The sequence below is a fragment of the Eumetopias jubatus genome, unplaced genomic scaffold (assembly GCF_037043125.1).
Source record: "Eumetopias jubatus isolate StellerSeaLion01/CBP00866 unplaced genomic scaffold, mEumJub1_p1.0 scaffold_1, whole genome shotgun sequence".
NCBI classification, from domain to species: domain Eukaryota; kingdom Metazoa; phylum Chordata; class Mammalia; order Carnivora; family Otariidae; genus Eumetopias; species Eumetopias jubatus.
The window spans coordinates 212,903,721-212,927,111 of NW_028274807.1; the positions used below are offsets into that span (position 1 = coordinate 212,903,721).

The 23,391-nt window shown below is 49.4% G+C and overlaps 1 protein-coding gene and 2 pseudogenes across 1 annotated transcript in view; all 3 read left to right on the forward strand.

Annotated features, from left to right (window-relative positions):
• The window catches only part of CCL25 (C-C motif chemokine ligand 25), a 38,216-nt gene extending 15,851 nt beyond the window's left edge, over positions 1 to 22,365 (forward strand). The window contains exons 5-9 of the mRNA XM_028093125.2: positions 19,348 to 19,446; positions 21,270 to 21,387; positions 21,496 to 21,620; positions 21,952 to 22,068; positions 22,358 to 22,365. Of these exons, the coding sequence (XP_027948926.2) occupies positions 19,348 to 19,446; positions 21,270 to 21,387; positions 21,496 to 21,620; positions 21,952 to 22,068; positions 22,358 to 22,365 (467 nt within the window). The remainder of the gene's footprint in view (positions 1 to 19,347; positions 19,447 to 21,269; positions 21,388 to 21,495; positions 21,621 to 21,951; positions 22,069 to 22,357) is intronic.
• LOC114200868 (uncharacterized protein KIAA1143 pseudogene) lies at positions 2,786 to 3,306 on the forward strand (annotated as a pseudogene).
• On the forward strand, positions 3,523 to 4,075 carry LOC114200867 (serine/arginine-rich splicing factor 10 pseudogene; annotated as a pseudogene).
• Positions 22,366 to 23,391: the final 1,026 nt, after the last annotated feature.

Below are 23,391 nucleotides of genomic sequence, written 5' to 3' on the forward strand. Positions count from 1 at the left end.
GGCCTTGCCGGGTGGGCCAGGCCCTGCCCCCATGCTGACTGGCACCAGCTGGCACCAGCAGCCCAGGAGGAAGCCGACAACTCGCCTCCAGATACAGCCCTGCCCCGCAGCACCCAAACACGCGCCTGGTGACCAGGCCCCACCATGACTCTGGCATCTAGTCAGCTGGGGGAGAGACCCACAGCAGCTTCGGGCTGAGCACCATGCCACCCAGCCCCCCATCCCCTATGCCCTGCTGCTGTCAACTTGGGTACAGCCTGGGGTCCCGAAAGCCTGGGCTTTCGGACTCCTCCCTTCCTTTTTAACAGAGGCACCGCATAGCCCAGCGGATAGGGGGTGCCTAGCCTAGCAGCTCAGCCCTGACTCCTTGGGCACAGGACTGACCAGCCCGAGCCTCAGTTGTCACATCAGTGGATATAGAATTCCTTGGTACAGGACCTGCCACGTTGCAAGCCGACGATGGTGGTCGCATCCTTTGAAACTACAGCTCCTAAGGGATCGGGGTCAAACAGGGTCAGTGGTTTAAACATAACACACAGCAATACAGCCGGTGAGACAGGATGGAAACTTGGATCCCCCCAGTTTCTCAGTGGAGCCGTGGTTCCCAGTGTGGGTGGGGGAGCCAGGGATTTTTGTCTGGGGACAGTTTGGGGCGTCACAACCAGGGAGCAATGCCAGTGGCATCTAGTGGGTGGAGGCCAGGGATGTTGCTCGACACCCTATGATGCCCAGCATGGCCCTCGACAACACAGAAGTATCCAGCCCCTAGTGTCAACAGTGCTAAGGCTGAGAGGCCATACCCTAGAATGTGAGCCATGAGAGGCCAGGGGGTTTAGTTTCTGTCGTTCACTATGCAGCCTCACATTCTGGAACACGGCCTGGCAGAGAACAGGCTCTCAAAGGCGTTCGTGGTACTCACGCTGTCCCAGTCCAAGAGTGCCGACACCTGCTCACAGCACCTTTGGACCCATTCCAAGGCACCAGCTGCCACTCCAGTGCTGCCCAGCCACCACCCTCCAAAGCCACCTGTGACAACCCTGTCCCCCCTTGCAGGTGGGCTCGGACCACCTCCAGGACCTGGAGGCCACCATCAACCACTGGATCCACTTGGAATTCTGTGCCTCCTGCATCTACCCGTCCACATCTTTCTATTTTGACCACGATGAACTGGCTTTGAGGAATGTTGCCACTGATTTTCCTCATCAAACTCACAAGGAGAGGGACCGTGCTGAGAAACTGATGGCGCTGTAGGACCCACACGGTGGCCGAGTTTCCCCTCAGGAGAGCAAGAAAGCCGACTGTGGGACCTGGGAGAGCAGGCTGGATACAGTGGGGCAGAAGTCACGCTTGGTGCAAAATGTGAATCAGTCACAACCAGAACTTGTACAAAGCGGCCATTGACAAAGATGGCCAAGTCATTTGTGTAACTACATTGAATGAGAGGATGAAATCTATCAAAGAATTGGGCAATCACGTAACCAGCTTGCACAAGATGGGACCCCAGAACCCCTGCATGTCAGAGTATCTTTTTTATGAGGACACCTGGGGACAGTGATGACCGCTGAGCCTTTGGTGGGCTTCCCTGCAGCTACGAGGAATGTCCATGCCAGGTAGCGCACACACGCTGTTTGTACCGTTCCCTCTTCTCTCAGTTGTGTTAGAATGTCCACTTGACTTTGTTCACTTGTACCATTCCTTCAAATAGAATGATCTGTTACCTCCTCCCCCAAAACAAAATGAAACAAAAATTCCTTGTTCCTGAGGAATTGTGTGCACCTGTTTTGACCTGTCTGGGGGTTCCTTGGAGGAAAGATGCAAGGCACTGGCCTCTCTTTTGCCCACTTTGTAACTCTCTCAAAGCAGGAAGGGACTATGCAGAGGGCATTCCTTGAGTACAGCTGAAAGGCAGATGAACAAGGTGCTGCCACATGGGGGGAAAGATTACAGTTGGGACAAACAACAGACATGCTGAAAGCCTGAGAGGAGAAGCCGGGGGAGGAGCTACTTGGGGAGGAGCTACTTGGGGGAATAATGGCTTTGAAAAACTTCCCGTGCCTGAGGCAGGATGCATGCTCAGGAAAGATTTTAGAAGCCCCTAAGTGTTCACCTGTGGCTGATCTTTAGCAGGAAGTGAAGGCTAAGGCCGAGTTGTAAGCAACCTGGCTTGGAGTTACAGGAGTGCCCCAACACAGAGTCAGTCTGCAAACACCAGGAAGTACTTTGTCTCCTCTCCTCTTTCCTTCCTTCCACCCTGCCCTCTTCCTCTTTCCTCTTTCAGCTTTCTCCCCCTCCGCCTACCCCTTGTCTCCTTCTTCCTTCAGGCATTTAAGAAATGTCTAACAAATGCTGATCAGAAGCTAAAGGAACTGACACTTCAGAGACCACACACAACAAGAAATAGTTTTAAAAAAATATTCTAGAAAAGTCATTCAGACAACTGCAACCCACAGCAAACAACAACAAAGCCAGAGGGGGACAAATCTGATTTACAGAATTACCACATTGTAATATTCAAATTGCCTAATTTTCAACAACAACAAAAATGAAGCATGCCAAGCAACAGGAGTATGGCCCATTTGCAGGAAGATAAGAAACTAATAAGTGACCCCTAAGGACACACATACGTTAGACTTGAAGAAGACTTTAAATCAACTGTGTTAAATATACTTAAAAAGCTAAGGGGAACCATAGACAAAGAACTAGGGGAAATATGGAGAACGATGTTTCATCAGATACAGACTATGAATAAGAAAAATTGTATGAAAGAAACAAATAGAGGTCGCCAATGGACCATCTCCAGGTGGCCCCAGGAACTTGTTTTTCCCGGGAGCAGCTATGAGCAAGCGGAACCAGGTTTCGTACGTGCAGCCAGCCGAACTGGCGTTACTGGCTCGCTTCAAGGAACAGGTTGGCTACAGGGAAGGGCCTACCATGGGAACCAAGAGAATCCAGCCTCAGCCCCCAAATGAAGATGGTGATCACAGTGACAAAGAAGATGAACAGCCCCAAGTGGTGGTGGTTTTAAAAAAGGGAGACCTGTCAGTTGAAGAAGTCATGAAAATTAAAGCAGAAATAAAGGCTGCCAAAGCAGATGAAGAACTGGCTATAGCTGATGGAAGAATCATGTATCGAAAACCAGTCTAACGTTCCTCGGATGAAAAATACTCAGGTTTAACAGCAAGCTCAAAACAGAGGAAGGCAAATGAAGATGAAATAAATAAGCAGGACTCAGTTAAAAGGAACTCACAAAAGCAAATCAAAAACAGTTGCCTCCTTTCTTTTGACAATGAAGATGAAACTGAGTAAGTGTAAATATCTTGGACTTAGTCGTCCTTAAGAGTATATGGGATGTTTTTTAAAGTGACACTTTTTTTTTCTATTTAAAGATAATACAAGTTCATTATAGAAAATTCAGAAAAAATTTAGTATGATAAAAAATTTTGTCTACGGAGGCTCCGCCGCCGGATACGCGGACAGTTTACTGAGCCCGTTAGTACCTCTGCCGAGACTCACGTTGCCGTCATGTCCCGCTACCTGCGCCCCCCCCCACAACACGTCTCTGTTCGTAAGGAACGTGGCCGACACCAGGTCCGAAGATTTACGAAGAGAATTTGGTTGTTATGGTCCTATAGTTGATGCGTATGTTCCACTTGATTTCTACATGCGCCGTCCAAGAGGATTTGGTTATGTTCAATTTGAGGATGTCCGTGATGCCAAAGACGCTTTACATAATTTGGACAGAAAGTGGATTTGTGGACGCCAAATTGAAATGCAGTTTGCACAGGGGGATCGAAAGACTCCAAATCAAATGAAAGCCAAGGAAGGGAGGAATGTATACAGCTCTTCACGCTATGATGATTATGACAGATACAGACGTTCTAGAAGCCGGAGTTATGAAAGAAGAAGATCAAGAAGCCGGTCCTTTGATTACAACTATAGAAGATCTTATAGTCCTAGAAACAGTAGACCGGCTGGAAGACCATGGCGTAGCAGAAGCCATTCCAACAATGATAGATCAAACTGCAGCTGGAATACCCAGTACAGTTCTGCTTACTACACTACAAGAAAGATCTGAGAAAGCAGAAAAAGAACCAAAGAAGGGCAGTTCAAGCGACCAAAGGGTGGGTGGAAGGTGCTGCAGTATGAATACTGTACGAATATTTTGACTCTGGTCTGAAAAGATAAGAGAATGTTATCGAAACTACATGGAATAATTGAAGTCCCTTCAAGTTTGAAAGTCAGCATTTTAGGACAAATAAAAGGAAATTCAACTTTGTAAAAAAAAATTTTGTCTGTCAATACTCCTTTGACATGAGGCTAACTCTGTAGATATTAACTACTGTTAACATTTTGGAACTCCCACGTGTGGGGTATATATTTTTTAAACAAAATTGAGATTATATTACATATGTTTTCTGTCCTGCTTTTCACATGACATAGTCTGAGAATTTTTGCAGATCAGTAAAATTAAAAAATTTAACATAATTGCTACAGAGGATTTTGTCATTAAACAGATCACCTGTTGCATCTTCTTCATTAGCAGAAGCCCACTTTGGAGGAAGATGATAATGTGCCTATTTAAGAATACTTCCCCAGCTCCTGCTAAAGGTAGCCATATAACAGCTCTGGCAATTTTAGAGATAAAAGTGGATCTTGTACAAGTGAGCTTCTAATAGAAGGGATCTTGATAGAAGAGAGGATCTAATGTATAACATGGAGACTGTAGTTAATAACACTATAAAAAAGAGAGATACAAGTAGAATTCTGCTTAATAAAGCTACCAGGTGTTTGATACAAGAAAGCAGATCTGGCAAGCACGAACCTTTGTCCTTCTCGCTACATCCTGCTACATCAAGGAGCACGTACATGAAACCTAGGAATATTGGAGCCATTTTTTGGCCTAAGGAAGGCAGATCCTTTCTCTGGGTGGTACATGGAAAGATTCAAGGCACTTGGATCCCAATAGCATGCCTCGAGGAGCTGCTGCACCAGCCATGGACTGCCAACCTCTGGACTTCTTGTTACATGAGAAGAATAAACCAAAAGTTGTTGGTCAGTAGTACCACTTGCTGACACCTGAGAATTCAATGTCTCCTGCCCTCCTTTTCCCTTAAGAGGTCCCCTTTAGTGTTGTGCTCTAGAATTTGTCAACCTTAAAAATAAAAGTCAATTATTTTACCAGGAAAAAAAAATTCTGGAGCTAGAAAGTAAGACAAGATGAAAATTTCCCTGGAGAGTTTCAAAAGATTTTAGTGGGCAAAAGAAAGAACCACTGAACTTGAAAATCAGTCAGTTGAAATTATCCAGGAGTCAAAAGAAGAAAGAATGAAGAAAAATGAACAGGACCTGAGACGCCTTTGGGACACCATTAAGTGTATAAGTGAGCGTATAATGGGCATCCCAGAGGCAGAAGAGAAAAAAAAAAAAAACTGTTCAAAGAAACTGAGTGAACACTTAGTAACAATCATGAATCCGTATGTGCAAGAAGCTCAGCAAATCCCAAGCAGAAAAAATCAAAGAGATCCACACCAAGACATTATAATTGAATTATTGGAAAATAAAGAGGGGCACCTGGGTGGCACAGTCAGTGAAGCGTCTGACTCTTAGTTTCAGCTCAGGTTGTGATCTCTGGGTCATGAGATCGGGTTCCGCGCTCAGAGCAGAGTGTGCTTGAGTTTCTCCCTCCCTCTGCCCCTTCCCCTTCTAAAATAAATAAATAAATCTTTATTTAAAAAAGGAAAAAGAAAGGGAGAACCTTTAAAGCAGCAAGAGAGAAGTGACTCGTTACATACAAGGGATCTCCAATGAGAATAACAGTTGATTTCTGATCAGATATCACAGAGGCCAGAAAACAGTGAAAGGCTTTTAAAGTAATGGAAGGAAAAAACCCGTCAACCAAGCATTCTGTATCTGGTAAAACTATCCTTCAGAAATGAAAGAGAATTGGGCGCCGCCTGGGTGGCTCAGTTGGTTAAGCGACTGCCTTCCGCTCAGGTCATGATCCTAGAGTCCCGGGATCAAGTCCCACATCGGGCTCCCTGCTCAGCAGGGAGTCTGCTTCTCCCTCTGACCCTCTTCCCTCTCGTGCTCTCTCTCTCTCTCTCAAACAAATAAATAAATAAAACCTTTAAAAAAAATGAAAGAGAATCTAAGATACTCCCAGATAAACAAAAGTTAAGAGACTTTGTAGCTAATAAACCTGCCCTACAAAAAAATACTAAATAGGAGTCCTTCTGACTGAAATGAACACTCAATAGCAACTCGAAGTCACAGGAAGAAATAACACTGGAAAGGTAACCACGTAAGTGAATGTAAAGTGACTATTATTGTATTATTGGTTTGCAACTCCTTTTTCTCCCTCTGTATGATTGAAGAAACAAGTGCATAAAGCAAGAATTATAAAGGTATGTTAATGGGAATACAATGTATCAAGATGCAACTTGTGACAGTAACAATATAAAGGGGAAGGAATGCAGCTGTATAAGAGCAGAGTTTTGTATACTGTTGAAGATAAGCTGTATTAATTTGAACTGGATTGTCACAAGTTGAAGACACTAACTGTAACCCTAGGTAATTAGTAAGAAAATAATGGAACATATACAGAAAATGAAATAAGGAATCAAAGTGGTACACTATAAAAAAAATCAATGAAACACAAGAGGAAATTGTAAGAACAAATTAAGGAACAAAATAGGTATAAGACACACTTTTTTTTTCAAGATTTTATTTATTTATTTGAGAGAGAGCACATGAGAGGGGGGAGGGTCAGAGGGAGAAGCTGACTCCCTGCTGAGCAGGGAGCCCAATGCAGGACTTGATCCTGGAACTCCAGGATCATGACCTGAACCAAAGGCAGTCGCTTAACCAACTGAGCCACCTAGGCACCCTAAGACACACCTTTAAAACAAATAATAAAATAGCAGAAGTAAGTCCTTTCTTATCAGTAATTACTTTTTTTAAAAAAGATTTTATTTATTTATTTGACAGAGACAGCGAGAGAGAGAACACAAGCAGGGGGAGTGGGAGAGGGAGAAGCAGACTCGCTGCTGAGCGAGGAGTCCGATGCAGGGCTCAATCCCAGGATCCTGGGATCATGACCTGAGCCAAAGGCAGACACCTAACGACTGAGCCACCCAGGCACCCCAGTAATTACTTTAAAGATAAGTAGATTAAACTCTCCAAAGAAAAGGTAGACAGTGACAGAAGAGATAAGAGACATGATCCAGCTGTATGCTTTCCACAAGAGACTCACTTTAGATCCAAAGACACGAATAAATTGGAATGAAAGAGAGGGGGAAAGAAATTCCATGTAAATAGTAATTAAAAGAGAGCTGCGATATCTATACTAATATCACACAAAATAGACTTTATGTGAAAAATTGTTATAAGAAACAAAGAAGAACATTACCTACTGATAAAAGGGTCAATCTATCAAGAAGATACAATAATTATAAACCTATACCTACCAGGACGCCTGGCCGGCTCAGTAGGTGGTGTGCGACTCTTGATCTCAGGGTTGTGGGTTCTACACATTGGGTGTAGAGATAGCTTAAAAATTTTTTAAAAACTTTAAAAAGATATATTTTATTTATTTTATTTTTTATTTATTAAAGATTTTATTTTTATTTTTTATTTTTTTATTTTATTATTTTTTTTGAAAGATTTATTTGACAGAGAGAGACACAGCAAGAGAGGGAACACAAGCAGGGGTAGTGGGAGAGGGAGAAGCAGGCCTCCTGCTGAGCAGGGAGCCTGATGCGGGGCTTGATCCCAGGACCCAGGACCATGACCCAAGCTGAAGGCAGACATTTAACGACTGTGCCACCCAGACACCCCTAAAAAAATTTTTAAAGTATAAACATATATGTACCAAACTACAGAGCCCCAGAAAATATGAATCAAACATTGGCGGAATTGAAGGAAGAAATAGACCCTTTTACAGTAGTAGATGGTGACTTCAATACTCCATTTTCAACAATAGTTGTAACCAGACCTACTCGATATATTGGGAATACTCCAGCAAACAACAGCAGAACACACATTCTTCTCAAATATACATCCACCAGTATAGACTGCCAGTATGTTTTGTGGTCAGGCCACAAAACAAGTCGCAATGTATTTTAAAAGGTCGAAATCATACAAACTATCAAACTAACCTCTCCAACCATACTGGAATGAAGCTAGAAATGAGTGACAGAAGGAAAACTAGAAAATTCTCAGGTATATGGAATTTAACCACCACTTTTTTTTTTTTTTAATTCCAGTTAACATACAGTGTTCTATTGGTTTCAGGTGTGCATTATAGTGATTGGACACTTCTACACATTACTCAGTTCTCATTGTGGTAAGTGTGGTCTTAGTCCCCTTCATCTATTCTACCCGTCCCTTACCCCCCTTCCCTCTGGTAACCATCTCTTTGTTCTCTGCAGTTAACAGTCTGTTTCTTGCTTTGTCTCTTTTTTTTCCTTTGTTCATTTATTTTGGTGCTTAAGTGCCACATGTGAGTGAAATCATATGGTATTTGTCTTTCTCTGACTTATTTCACTTAGCGTTATACTCTCCAGCTCTATCCACGTTGTTGCAAATGGGAAGGTTTCATTTTCTTTTATGGCTGTGTAATATTCCATTGCATATGTACCACGTTGTCTTTATCCATTCATCTATCGATGGATACTTGGACTCTTTCCATAATTTAGCTATTGTAAGTAATGCTGCAGTAAACATAGGGGTGCGTATATCTTTTCAAATTAGTGTTTTTGTATTCTTTGGGTAAATACCCAGTCGTAGAATTACTGGATCAAGTGGTAATTCTATTTTTAATTTTTTGAGGATCCTCCATACTGTTTTCTACAATGGCTGCACCAGTTTGCATTCCTATCAGCAGAGCACAAGTGTTCCTTTTTCTCTACATCCTTGCCAACACCTGTTGTTTCTTGTGTTTTTGATTCTAGCCATGCTGACAGGTGTGAGGTGATATCTCCTTGTGGTTTTGTTTTGCATTTTTTTAAAGATTTTATTTATTTATTTGAGAGAGAGAATGAGATAGAGAGAGAGCATGAGGGGGGGAGGGTCAGAGGGAGAAGCAGACTCCCCACTGAGCAGGGAGCCCGATGCGGGACTCGATCCCGGGACTCCACGATCATGACCTGAGCCGAAGGCAGTCGCTCAACCAACTGAGCCACCCAGGAGCCCTTGATTTGCATTTCCCTGATGAGTGATGTTGAGCATCTTTTCATGTGTCTGTCTGTTGGCCATCTGTATGCCTTAAACAATGCACTCTTAAATACCAATGAGCCAAAGAAGAAATCACAAGTGAAATTAAGACATATTTTGAGATGAATGAAAACAAAAACCCAACATACAGCGCGCCTGGGTGGCTCAGTCGGTTAAGCGGCTGCCTTCACCTCGGGTCATGACCCCATGGTCCTGGGATCGAGCCCCACATTGGGCTCCCTGCTCAGCGAAGAGCCTGCTTCTCCCTCTCCCTCTGCCTGCCACTCTGCCTACTTGTGCTCTCTCTCTCTCTCTGTCAAATAAGTAAATAAAATCTTAAAAAAAAAAAAAAACCCACAACATACCAAAACCTATGGGATGCAGCAAAAACTGCTCAGAGAAGTATATGGCTATAAATGCCTTCGTTAAAAAAGAAGAAAGAACTTGGGATGCCAGGGTGGCTCAGTCAATTAAGGATCTGCCTTCAGCTCAGGTCATGATCTCAGGGTCCTGGGATTGAGTCCCGAATTGGGCTCCTTGTTCAGCGGGGAGCCTGCTTCTCCCTCTGCCTGCCACTCTTCCTGCTTGTGCTCTCTCTCTCTGTCAAATAAATAAATAAAATCTTTTAAAAAAGGAAGAAAGATCTTAATAACTTCACTTTATATCCTAAGGAACTAGACAAAGACGAGTAAACTACCCCAAAGCTAGAAGAAAGAAGGAAATAATAAAGATTATAGTGAAGATAAGTGGAATAGAGAATACCAAAACAACAGAGAAAGTCAACAAAACCAACAGTTGGTTTTATGATAAAATTGACAGACTACCTAGACTAAGGAAAAAAGAGGAAATAACTAAAATCAGAAATGAAAGTGGGGACAAAACTCAGGACCTCACAGAAGTAAAAGTTTGTAAGACAATACTATGAACAATTAAATGCCAACAAATTAGGTAGCCTAAGTGCAATGAACAAATTCATAGAAACAAACAAGCTACCAAAACTGACTCAAGAAGAAATAGAAAATGTGATCAGTTCTATGTACTACCCTAAGGACTTGATTTCCACCCGCTAAGCCAGTGGTTTTTCAAACTCTTCAGAGGCCCAAGGGTTCCCACATATCTGGGGTGAATGGGGACGGGCCTCCCCAACCCCTGGTTGAACCACAAAGCTCTATTTATTTTCATCTGTTTTCTCTTGGTGGGTGAGGGAAGGTTCCGCACAGCATTTCTTAGAGTCAGCCCCTGTGGATTTGACCTAGTGAACCTGGTTAAGAAGAAATCTGACCAGGTGGAGGTGTCAGGACTCCGGAGCCGAGCAAGGGCCAGTACCAGGCTGGGTCTGCTCGGAGGGAGGACATGCATAGCTGTAGCAGCCAGAGGGAGCTTTGAGTTCTGACAAGTCCTGCCTGGCTGGCCCCACTCCCATCATGGTGGCCCTTGGTTTCTGTTTGATTGGTTGTTCAGTGTCCCCCTGCAATTCCATATGAACTTTAGAGTCTGTTCTTCCACTTCTACAAAAATGATCATTGGTATTCTGATAGGGATTGCACTGAATCTATAGACTACATCGGGGAGTACTGCCATCTTAACTGTCTTATGTCTTATGTCTTAACTGTGTCAAGTCTTCCATAAGCAAGGAGATGTCTTTCCATTTACTTAGGTTTTCTTTAATTTCTTTAAGCATGTTTTACAGTTTTCAGTCATAAGTCTTGTACTTCCTTAGTTAAAGTTATTCTTATGTATTTTATTCTTTTTGATGCTATTGTAGACGGAATTGTTTTTTAAATTTAAATTTAAATAGCTATTTTATAGAAATGCAACTGATTTTTTATGTGTTGAGCTTGTATTCTGCAACTTGCTGGCTTTATTAGCTCTAATTGTGTGTGTGTGTGTTCTTTAGGGTTTTCTCTCTACATATGATCATGTCATTGGTGAATATAGTTTATTCCTTTCCAGTTTGATTGCCTTTTTTATTTCCTTTTCTTGCCTAATGTTCCAACTCCAGCATTGAGCACAATGTTGAATGGAAGTGATGAAAGTGGGCATCTTTTTCTTGTTTCTGATCTTAGGGGGACAGCTTTCAGTCTCTCAACCGCTGAGTGTAATGTTCACGGCAGGTCTTTCATAAATGCCCGTTATCATATGAGGTTGAGGAAGTTTCTTTCCACTCCTAGTTTATTGAGTACTTTTATCACAAAAAGGTGCTGGGTTTTTTCAAATGCTTTTCCCTGTATCAGTTGAAATGACTGTGTTGTTTTTCCTTCATTTTATTAATGTGCTATATTAAATTGATTTTCAAATGTTGAACTATCCTTGCATTCCCAAGATACTTGCTCATCATTCGTGATCCTTTTATTTTTTTAAATTTTTTAAAAAGATTTTATTTATTTTTTTGACAGAGACAAAGCAAGGGAAGGAACACAAGCAGGGGAAGTGGGAGAAGGAGAAGCAGGCTTCCTGCAGAGCAGGGAACACAGTGTGGGGCTCGATCTCAGGACCCTGGGATCATGACCTGAGCCAAAGGCAGACACTTAATGACTGAGCCACCCAGGCGCCCCTTGTGATCCTTTTAATACGCTCCTGGATTTAGTTTGCTACTCTGGTGTTGAGGGTTTTCTTTTAAAGATTTTATTTATTTGAGAGAGAGAACAAGAGAAAGCATGAGCATGAGTAGGGGGAGTTGCAGAAGGAAAGGGAGAAGCAGACTCCCTGCTGAGCAAGGGAGCCCAACACGGGGCTCGGTTCCAGGACCCTGGGATCATGACCTGAGCCAAAGGCCGACACTTAACCGACTGAGCCACCCAGGTGCCCCTGGTGTTGAGGATTTTTTAAAAAAATTTTATTTAAACTCAATTTAATTAACATATAGTGTATTATTCGTTTCTGGGATATGTGTTGAGGATTTTTGCATCTATATTCATCAGGGACATTGGTCTGTAGTTCTCTTGCAATGTCTTTACTTGGCTTTGGTATCAGGGTAATGCTGATGTCATAGAATAAAATAAGGTAGGATGTGTTCCCTCCTCTTCTCTTTTTTGGGAAGAGTTTGAGAAGGATTGGTGTTAATTCTTCTTTTGATGTTTGGTAGAATTCACCAATGAAGCCACCTGGTCCTGGATTTTCTTTGTTGGGCGGTTTTTGATTGCTGATGGAATCTCCTTACCTGTAATAGCCCTTTCCAGATTTTCTGTTACTTCTCGAGTCAGTTTGGGTAGTTTGTTTCTAGCAATTTGCTAGTTTCACTTAGATTATCTAATTAGTTGGTGTGCAATTGTTCATAATATCCTCTTCTAATCATTTTTTAAAAATTTCTGTAAGGGCAGTAGTTATGCCCCATATTTTTTTAAAAAATATTTATTTATTTATTTATTTATTTATTTAGTAATCTCCAGCCCAGTGTAGGACTTGAACTCATGACGCTGAGATCAAGAGTTGCACGCTCTACCAACTGAGCCAGCCAGGTGCCCCTACCCCATTTTCATTTCTGATTTTAGTAATTTTTTTTCTCTTTTCTAGGTCCCTGTTTTATGTCATGTCAGCATTCCTCAGATGCTATTGTAAGCCCATTGTTAGAAAAATAAAACTAAAATATCTTCGTGACAGTAGGGACTAAATCTGTCTTGTCACTGTGTTGTAACTACGGAATCCGGCACATAGTAGATCTCAGTAAACATCTCCTGAATTATTTCTTGCTGGTGTAGAGCACAAAAGGGACCAGAAGGGCCCTCCTCACAGCCCTCATGGGAAGACAAGCTGTTACTCTTGAGTCTTCTCTTGCCTGGGCTGATGTCCCTGCACTGCATCTTCTGCGTGACCTTGGCAGAGCTCAGACACAGGGCTGACCACAGCCCTTCCCCGGCTAATCCCTCAGCAGCTCCCCAGTGCCCTTTCGACGAAGGTCACCCTTCTTGGCTCGGTATATGAGGCCCTGAATAGACTGTCTCCTCCCACCTCATCTTCCGCTACCCACCCCATCTCCCGCCCCAGCCATCCTGTGCTTGGCAGGTCCCTCTGGCGTCCTGCTCTGTCTGACCTCTGACTAACACCTGCTTGCCCTGCAGGTCTCCATTCAGTAGCTGTTCTCTCTGGATAGCTGGTGGGGTGCCCTCTGCATCTCCGCAGCCTGCGTGTGGACGTTCATCTATAAGGTGGACTATGTTCCCCCCTCTGGCTGTGAGCCTCACGTGGGGAGTGGTACATCTGTTATCTGCTCTCTATCTCCAGCTCTCTGCATATCACTTGGCACTTGCTTTAAAATGTAGGTTTTATTCTTTTTCAGATATGGTGAGGCCAACAGATCAGGAGATGATGGCCATTAAAAATATAGATTGCTCGGGCCCCTGGGTGGCTCAGTCGGTTAAGTGTCTGACTCTTGATTTCTGCTCAGGTCATGATCTCAGGGTCAAGGGATAGAGCCCCTTGTCCGGCTCCGTGCTCGACATAGAGTCTGCTTGAGATTCTCTCTCTCCCTCTCCCTTTGCTCCTCCCCCTGCTCACACACACCCCCATGCTCTTTCTCCCTCGCTCTCTCTAAATAAAATCTTAAAAAAAGAAAGTTTCTACTCACAGATCTCAAGAGGATGGGGCACACCATGCCACAGAGAGCCACATGGGGAAGCACCAGACTTGGTCAGGAGGCAGAGGGAGTGAGGAAAAAAGGTGGGTAAGAGCCTGTTCTCTGGTTTCCGCGGGAGGGAATGGGTGAGGCAGCACCTGAGGCTCAGCCCTGGCTGGTTTGCATGATTTCAGCTCTGGGGTATAGGGGCTGTGCCTAGTTGTCTGGCACCTGGCTCTGGGGTGATCAGGGCAGGGGACGGTGGCCCTGAGTGTGAGACCCAGAAAGAAAGGGGCTCAAGTGTGGGCTCTGGATTGGCTGGTTTGCGTATGGAAGGTTCGCTCACAAGGCATTTACCATCTCTAGGAATCTGCTAACCCTGGGACGGGCGAGTCCTTCCATGATCAGGGAGGTCCCGGCTATCAAAACATCATCATAAAAAAGACGTGCTTGGAGCACAGAGGATTTTTAGGGCAGTGAAATACCCTGATATCATAAAGATGGACGCGTGTCATTATACATTTGTACCAATGCTTAGAACGTACAGCAAGCACCAGGAGTGGACCCTGATACAAACTATGGACTTTGGATGATAGCAATGTGCCATCCAGGGCTCCAGGACAGGTTGTTGATAACGAAGGAGACTATCCATGTGTAGGGCAAAGGGTATGTGGGAAATCTCTGTGACTTCCCCTTGGTATCACTGCGAAAATTAAACTGCTCTTTTAAAAAAAAGTCTTAATAAAGAACAGAAATAAAAATGAATCAGTATGAAATTATGAACTGACAATTATCTGTGGCTAGAGTTGCCCTGCCCACTGAGGTAACCACTAGCCACCACCACATGTGGCTATTTGGCACTTGAAACGTGCTGCAAATGTACAATCAAGATTTACTATGCCAAAAAAAGGGGGGGATGTCTCATTAGTTGTTCTTATTTGGTTACATGTGGAAATGATAATATTTTTCTAGATAGGGTTAAATAAAATATAGTATTAAAAATTTTTTAAAGACATGCTTTTCTTAAAAAAAAAAGATTTGGGGCGCCTGGGTGGCTCAGTCGTCACGCGTCTGCCTTCAGCTCAGGTCACGATCACGGGGTCCTGGGATCGAGCCCTGCATCGGGCTCCCTGCTCCACGGGAAGCCTGCTTCTCCCTCTCCCACTCCCCCTGCTTGTGTTCCCTCTCTCACTGTGTCTCTCTCTGTCAAATAAATAAAATCTTTTAAAAAAAGATTTTATTTATTTATTAGAGAGCACAAGCAGGGCAGGGTGTGGCAGAGGGAGAGGGAAAAGCCGGCTCCCAGGTGAGCAGGGAGCCCGATTCGGAACTCGATCCCGGGACCCAGGGATCATGACCTGAGCTGAAGGCAGACGCTTAACCAACTGAGCCACCCAGGTGCCGCAAGACATGCTTAATACAGCCCCCAATCAGTACACGTGGAATGAAGGGGTCAGAGCTGAGCTTGGAATCCGGCCCCGCTTACTTGGGCAGACAACTTAACCTTTCCGAGCTTTAGTTGATTGCGTTTTCCCTGTAAAATGGGGATGAATATTAATCCTACAGGGTGGTTATCATCTCGGGCCACTCTCTTTGGAGGAGCCCAGCCCGTCCCCAGCGTCTTCCTGTCACACCAGGATTTGTAGCCATGATCCTAATCTCGAAGTATCTCGCTTCATATTTGCTGCTTGTCTCGTCTGCTCTACCCTGGGACCATGTGTCTCCTTCATTGCTTTCCCCTGGCACCCAGCCCAGTGCCTGGCATACAGTAGGCCCTTGCTAACTGTTTGCCGAATGAACAAGATAACAAATGGTCCCCAACAGATGTTCAGTGAGGCTCGGTGACACTACTGTCATCTTTCATGGCCGGGACACATCTGCTTATTCACTGCCATCACTCCGGGGCCTAGCAAAAAGCTGGTATGGAAGAGGCACCCAGAAAACCTGTGTGGAAGGGGTGAATGGAGCTCAGCAGCTTCAGAGGGTCTCGTAGAGGGCCCCATGGGCCTCTCTCCTCAGAGCCCACCGCCCTTCCTCTCCATGCCACCCCTGCCTCAGCCCCAGCCTGGAAGGCCCTGCAGTAGGCCTCCTTCCTAGCTGGGGCAGTCCAGCTGGCCTGTCCCACACGTCCTGTGAGAGCAGGGGAAGCACCAGGACTGAGGCCAAGGCTGCATACAACCAGCGCCAGTGGCCCAAGTCCCTCTGGGTGGCCTGGTGCCCACCCAGACAGTCAGTGCAGCTACCCCATGGAACACAGAGACCACTGGTCAGCCTGGGGAGGGAAGCCCCTCAAAGCCAGCTTTCCAGGAGGCAGCAAGGTCAACCATATCAGGAACACAGTGAAAGGGGTCACACAGGGACAGTCTATAAATTAAGTCCCTGAAAGTCAGGCCAGAGGCTTGCAAGGCATCCTGGAAAAACCCCCTTTCCTCCCTTTCTCCAGTTGCCTGGTAACCACTGTACATCTGGGCCAGAGCAGGAGGCAGCTAGGCACAGCAGGAGTCCAGGCCCAGCAGACGGGTTGGTATGCGCCTCCTGACATGCACAAGGTGGTGTGGGGGGAGGGCCTCTAGCTGCTGCTTTCCGAGGCCACCTGAGCAGGGACCTGGAGGCACCAGAGGTTCAGGAGAGCTGTAGGCAGCACAGGGAAGGGGAGATCTAATATGCAGCGGCAACTGCAGGAGGACCCCCACTTCAGCTGGTGGTACTTCCCCAGGGCCCCTGTGCCTTTCTGATGACTCTCAGAGCCTCCCTGACCCTCGGTCTCCTCCTCTGTAAAGTGGGCCAACACTGAACACCTGGGACTGTTCTCCAGCAGAGAAATGAGAGTGAGCCGGCCCCAAGAGGAACTCACTCCAAAGGGAGGGTTCCCCATCACAGAGCCCATCCTCCCCCACCCCATTCTGCAGTGGACCATCTGTGTGCCCTCCCTAGCGGTTCCCTTCAGGAGCTGAGCTGGGCTCATGGAAGGAAGGTCTTTGCCGGCCCTTCCAACCTGCAGGCCCTGGGCTGTGGTCAGTCCCTCAGCTTGGCTCGTCTTCAGGCTGGAGACCACCCCCCAACGGCCCCCATCGTCAGGGCTGGTGACCAGAGGCAGGAAAAGACTTCTGTCCACCACCACCCCACCCCGCCAGCTGCGCTCATTTCACACATGCAGAAGAGGGTCTCCTACTGTAAGCAGTCCACCCTTACCGCCTCCAGCAGCTGTAGGAACAGAAGAGGCCGCCCCTTTCCCAGCTCAGCCCTGGCCCTGAGCATCTGGCCCTCACACTCAGCAGCTCCGGTCCTCAGAACTCCGGGGTTTTCATTCAGGGTCTGAGCATCCCGTCCGCCTCCCTGACACCTGTGCGGGGCCCAAGATGGCGCAAATCCCTGTCTGCCCTGAGCCCAGGCGCCTCAGACACCCTCCACCCCCTTAAGGCTGCGGGTGGGACAAACCGTGAGGGGCAGGGAGGGGAGGTGGGCTCGCTCGCAGGGGACCTCAGCCAAGTCTGGGTCACGCCACGCCTTGGCGGCTGCCGGCGGCGGGACCGGCAGGGGCAGCGGACCAGAGCGGAGAGGCTGGCCGGGCCCGCCACGCCGCGTCCCCACGCCCCCAGCCACGCGGAGCCGCGTCCCGGCCCCCTCCCCCACCCGCAGCAAGAGGCCAAGGAACTGCAGGCGCGCGCGCGCGGGCCCCGGGAGACGGTCACAGCCACTGCCCGGGGAGGGCTAGGCGCGGGGCCCCGGGGCGGCTCAGCCGCCGGAGCGGAGCGGGGCAGGGCTCGCAGGCTCCGCCCCGGGCTAGGCCCCGCCCCGCGCCAAAGCCCCGCCCCCAAAGCCACAAGCTTCCGCCCAGGGAATCGAGGTCCCCACCAGGGACTCCTGTTAAAGCGGGGAGATGATAAGTGGTGCGAGGGTGGTTACTCCCTGGGGTGGTCTATAGCTAAGGCTGCGGGCGATAAGAAGTTAAAAGTTCAAAGCAATCAGCTGTGAGGTCTCGGCAGAGGCCCCTTCCCGCTACAACCGCCCACTCCCACCATGGCGCCTCTGACCCGGTGAGCCACGCTGACTCAGGGAAAGAAAAAAATGCCTTCTGGATGAGTTTTGCTTTGCTTCGTGCCGCCGTAGTTACCTGGAGTATCCCCAGGTAATACGGGCATTTCTTAGAAAACTAGAGCATTTCTTTGTTCTGGTGGTTGTTAATAAATATTTTCCCCAGCTAATACTTGAGAAAATTCACATATCTTACATTGCACCCACTGGAAGGGTAGGGTTCCAGGGGCGCCTGGGTGGCTCAGTCGGTGGGGCCTGCGACTCTTGATCTCAGGGTTAGGGATTCAAGCTCCATGCCAGGTGTAGCGATTACTTAAAAACAAAGTCTTCAGGGGCGCCTGGCTGGCTCAGTCAGTTAAGTGTCTGACTCTTGATTTCGGCTCAGGTCATGATCTCAGGGTCTTGGAATCAGCCCCACTTGGGGCTCTGGGTTCAGGGGGTCGTCGGCTTGAGGATTCTCTCCCTCTCCCTCTGCCCCTCTCCCCGCTGTGTGCACAAGCTCTGTCTCTCTCTCAAATAAATGTTTAAAAAAAGATAAAATAAAATCTTTTAAAAAAAAGAAAGTGTAAGTTTCATGGGTTTACTATATTCACAGTTACAAACCCCCCATTCTCCCCTCCCAGCCCACGGCAATGACTGATTTTATTTTCTGCTTCTGTGGATTTGCCTGTTCTCAAAACCAGGGCATTTCTGCAGAACTGTAAGGCTCCCCATTGTGGGGAAGGAGAGAAAAATGGGGTGAAGTCAGGGCCCCACAGGAACAGGTGGCTTCGGAGCAGGGAGCAAGGCAGAGGCTCTAGGCCGCCTGAGGCCCGTCTGCGGGAAGCCGGTGTGCACCCTAGTGTGCCGCAGGAGAGGGAATGCGGGGAGGAGAGAGGATCCTTTGGGGGAGAAAGCAGGGGCGCTGACTGAGAGGCCTGGATGGGGGAAGCAGTCAAGGGAGGGGTCCCCAGGCAGCCAGCCTTCAAGTGGCCTGGGCAGGCTGCGTCTGTCCATCTGTGTGGTTCTGCCTCCAGTCACCAAGGGAGCCAACCCTTGTCTGTCTCACGTCCTCGTAGCTGAGAAAGTTGGTGTTTCCTGCCAGCTCTTTGAAGGAGGTCCTCTTGTCCGGGGCGCCTACCACTAACTCCCTCCAGGTGCACCTTGACGTGGGAGAGAGGAGCTAGAAAGAGAAACTGGGAGAAGCCCAAGGCGGAGGCGAAGTGGGAAAGGGGGGGGAGGGGGAGGAGAGCAGGTGGCCGCAGGGTGGGGCTCCATCTATAAAGGCTGTGAGGCCTGCTGGCCTGCCGGGCAGGAGAGCGTGGAGACACCCCAGCAGGTACCGGCTCCTGGGACCCCGCAGGCGTTGGTGAGTCCTGCCCCCCCCCCCCGTGCCCCGCCCCCGCCCCGTCCCCCGAGTTTGGCTGAGACCAGCCACAGGCCGCGCCGGCACCACCTGTCCTGTGCAGGGGGCCCTGGGTGTCGGACTTGAGATGGGGTTGTTCCCAGTGCCTGCTGCTGTCCATGTGGGGGCCTCATCACCCCCACCTCTCCCATTATTCCTCAAGACACCTGCGGAGGAAGAGCAGCCTGCACTATGAACGCGTGGCTCGTGCTCTGCCTGGTGGCCAGCTTGGTGGGCGCCTGGTCTACTATCCATGCTCAAGGTAATGTCTTGGGCCGTACCTACCCTGCCTCCCAGGAGCCCTCCTCCTGCCCTCCCCTGTTCGCCCCTCCGCTCTTCCAGAAGCCTCCCCCGTTCAATCTCCACCACCGAATTCTGACAGACAGCTCCCCCCCCCCGGGGGCTGTAGAAACTCCTGGCACTGGTGCAGCTCCCTGGGGGTACAGGCCCCACAGCCCCTCCTTCCAGAGCCCCTGTGATGCCTCCTCCAGGGTCCAAGACCCAAGGCCTCCCTGCCAGGACTCTAGCCAGCCCAGGGACTGTGGGGGGCGAGGGTGGCTCCCAGTGGTGGCAGAGCTAGGGACACATTGCAGTGATGTGACCCAACAAGAGTGAGTCGCCCCCCACCCACAGGCTGCCTGTGTGGTCTGGCTGAGAGTTACTACTCAGTCTTCATGAGCCTCAGTTTCCTCGTCTGCAAAGTGGGGCTCTGAATTCCCGCTGCTGAGATAGGACATGAGAATCCAGTGGGCTGATATTTGCAAAACTCTTGGCCCAGTGCCTGGGCAACAACAATGATAACCATTACTGTTATTAATGGGGAGTCCCTTCCCACTTCTCCCTCTATTAGGCAGCTGAGGATTTGGTGCATACAGTGTCCAAGAGCCCGGCCACTATGTCTTGCAACCCCAGGATATAGGACAGGGCTCCAGGGGAGGTGGCTGAGCCCCAGCAGCTGGCTGAGCAGGGTCCCTGGCTTGGTCAAAGCCCCAGAGCCCCCTTCCCCCCACCTCCCCTACCTGCCCCGCCTGCCCGTCACTCGGTCTGAAAGGCCCTAGCTTCCAGCAGACCTTACCTTTGCCCGGGATGGGGCTGGGCTTCATTCCCGTTGTCCTGCTATCAGAGGCCCATTCCACGAGCCAGGCCCAGCTTGGGGCCCTTTGATCCTGGGGGCAGAGTGGCCCCCGGCCTGCCTGGTACTGCAACGGAGGGTCCATCCAGCTCCCCTGTCCCTTGCCCTCTGGGACCAAGGTTTGGAGATGTGGGGGAGCACTAAAGTCCTCCCCCCATCCTTCCTACTGCGCTTGGCCAGAACTCAGGTGTGGTGCCTGGAGGCAGGGGTCAGCTGAGGGATGGATGCCACAGGGCCTTGAAGGCCTCTCACTGTCTCATCAATTCCACCTGCTCATGCTCCCAGGCCCTGCTGGCACACCTCTTCTTCCAAGCCCACCCAGCTCCAGGTCCCTGCTCTTCCCCCCTCCCAGCACAGACGGATCTCTGGGTCTCCCCACCAGGCTGGGAGAGCCCCATACCCAATTCCCCTCTGTGTTTGTCTACACATCTGGCACCTAGTAGGAACTCAAAATGCTTTTTTCAACCAATCAGTAAACGAACAGAGACCTCCTGGTTTTTGGCCCACTGACTGAGTGGTCACTCTGCTGGGGACAGAAGGGCAGAGGCCCTTGAGATGGCCCTAGGTGGGGGAGGGCCAGGCTGGAGCAGGAGTTGGGGCGTCAGGAGTGGCTGGCCAGACCGTTCATTTTAGGAGGGCCTGGGCCGGGCGTGGTGGCCCCCGGTGCCTCCTCGGGGCGCTCCATCTGCACCACTTGCCCTCCGCCCCAGAGCAGTAGAAGTGGCTTTGGTCCCTCATTCATTGTGTGGTCTTGGGTCCTTCCCAGCCCGGGACTGTGGACTCCCTCCAACTCCTGCCAGCCGTCCCCATATCAGGGGCCAAAGGTGAGCCGTGTTGGCCTCCTTATCACCTGAGCTGGGAGGGTTGTGGTCTGTTTTGGGGTGCCTGCGTCTGGGGCAGCCCGTGCAGAGCGCATGTGCACACAGAGATGCGAGCTCCGGCCGTGCTTGCAGGTGTCTCTGAGGACTGCTGCCTGGCCTACAACTCCCGTGTTCGGCCCGGCTTCCTCCGGCACGCCCGGGGTTACCGGCGCCAAGAAGTGAGCGGCAGCTGCAACCTGCCTGCTGTGATGTGAGTGGGACTGTGGGAGGCTGGCGGGGGCGGGGGGAGTCTCCTACACAGCTTTGCTCCCCACTCACACCCTAACCTAGGGACCCGCTCCCCCACCCCACCCCCCAGATTCTTCTTCCCGAGAAACAAGATCCTGTGTGCGAACCCACGGGACAGCTGGGTGCCAAAGATGGTAGACTTCCTGGATGCTGGGAACAAGACCCTCTCAAAGCGCCACTGGAGACACTTGCAAGGTGGGTGAGACCCACACCCAGCCTCCGGGGGGGCCTCCGCCTCCCTGCTGTGGGCCCCTGGGCTCCTCAACCCCCAAAGGAGGGGACCAAAGTCCAGCACGCTGACAGCTGCCGCCGCCCCAAAGAGAGCCCGCCGATTGCTGGTGAGTGGAGACTGAGTGGATGAACAACTCTTTTAGCCAAGACTTTTTCCATTGCTAGAAATGGCAAACTCAAGCAAATGGGAAACTCGTCGGCTCAAGTCACTAGCCAACGGCTTCAGGCTTGGCTGGATCCAGGTGCTCAGAGGGTATTGGTGGAGTTCTTATCTATTTCTTTCTCTCTTGTACAGTCATCCTCTTTGGAGGTAGGAAGTCGAACACTGGAATCTCCAAGCTACTGCCCAAGGTTAGCAGGCTCACCAGAAGCAACAACGGGAAAACTACCCTCCTGACAAAGGCTAATCCAGGTAAGGACTCTGATCATGTGACCATCCCCTACCCATCACCACTGCTGAGGGATGAGGGCTCATGATCAGCACAGACTGGGTGAGGGGACTCCCTTCCAGGACCAAGGAGGCTGATTCTGTGGTCAGCCCTGCAGGCTGACACTCAGGTGGCTGTTTACTACCCTAACCCAGGCTAGGGGGCTTCAGCAAGTGCTGCAATGAAATGTCAGGTGTGCGGACCAAGAGCTGCAGGGCGCCCAGCTCCACTCCAGTTCCCGTCACCTGCCGGCCTCTCCAATCCCCCCTGCAGGACCGTGAGCCGACACATCTCCAGGATTAGCCCAGCACAAGATGGGCTGGACCTTTCTCCACTGCAACGGTCCCCTGCGGCTCCAGGTGCCCCAGCCTCCCTGTCATTCGGGCCAAATTCAGTGCCTGTGCCTGAGCCTGCGGTTGGCTCCCTCCCGTCACCCCTGCCCCATCCCGCTCCTCAGGCAGCTGGAAGGAGAGAGCTGACCTTACTTCAAGCCCTCTTGCCTGCTCCAGGAGCCAGAGTCTGCGCCAAGCTATGGGTCTTGTAGAGGATCACCGGAATACATCGCCCGCCTGCAGCCTCTTGCCACCCACCCTGGGCCACTCCTGCTGGGTCCCTCTGGGTCCTTGCAAAGCACCAGTCCATCCCAGGACACTTCTCCCAGGCTGCTTTTCTATAGTTTTTTAAATAAACCTTTGGTGGGATGCCATTCCTGTCTGTCGCGTTTCATTATGGGGTGTGAGTTGCTGCCCCCGCCTGTGTTGAATCCCACCCCCAGATCTGTGCTGGCAGTCCTCACAGCTGATGGCTCCCAGAGGGCATGCTGGCTGCAGGCCCTGGTTCGAGTCCAGCTGGTGACCTTGAGCAAACCACTTGCTCTCTTGGCGCCTCTTTCCTTGCCTCTAAAACGGGGCTCACTGTACTTGTTCTGCTCAGCTCCTTGGGCTGTAGTGAGGCCGGCGAATGCGGAGGAGCCCTCTGCAAGCTCTGACAGGGGTCCAGAGAAGCTCCGGTTAGGTCAGGGGAACCAGAACCAGGCCAGGAACAGAGCCCTGGGACCGGGCACCAGTGACCATCCTGCAGGGAGAGGCGGGCCACATTCAGGTCACTCAGCCAGACTCAAGTCATCCAACTGTCCTCTCCCCGGGCAGTCTGTTTCCACCACGAGAGAGAACATTCCAGATGAAAACCAAATGCTCCCTCTCTAGAGGACAAGAGGCAGTTTGGGGGCTGGTGGGTCACACCCAGGCCCCGCTAAGCTATGGAGGTGATTCGGGCAGATTCTACAAACTCTCTAAGCCTCGGTTCCG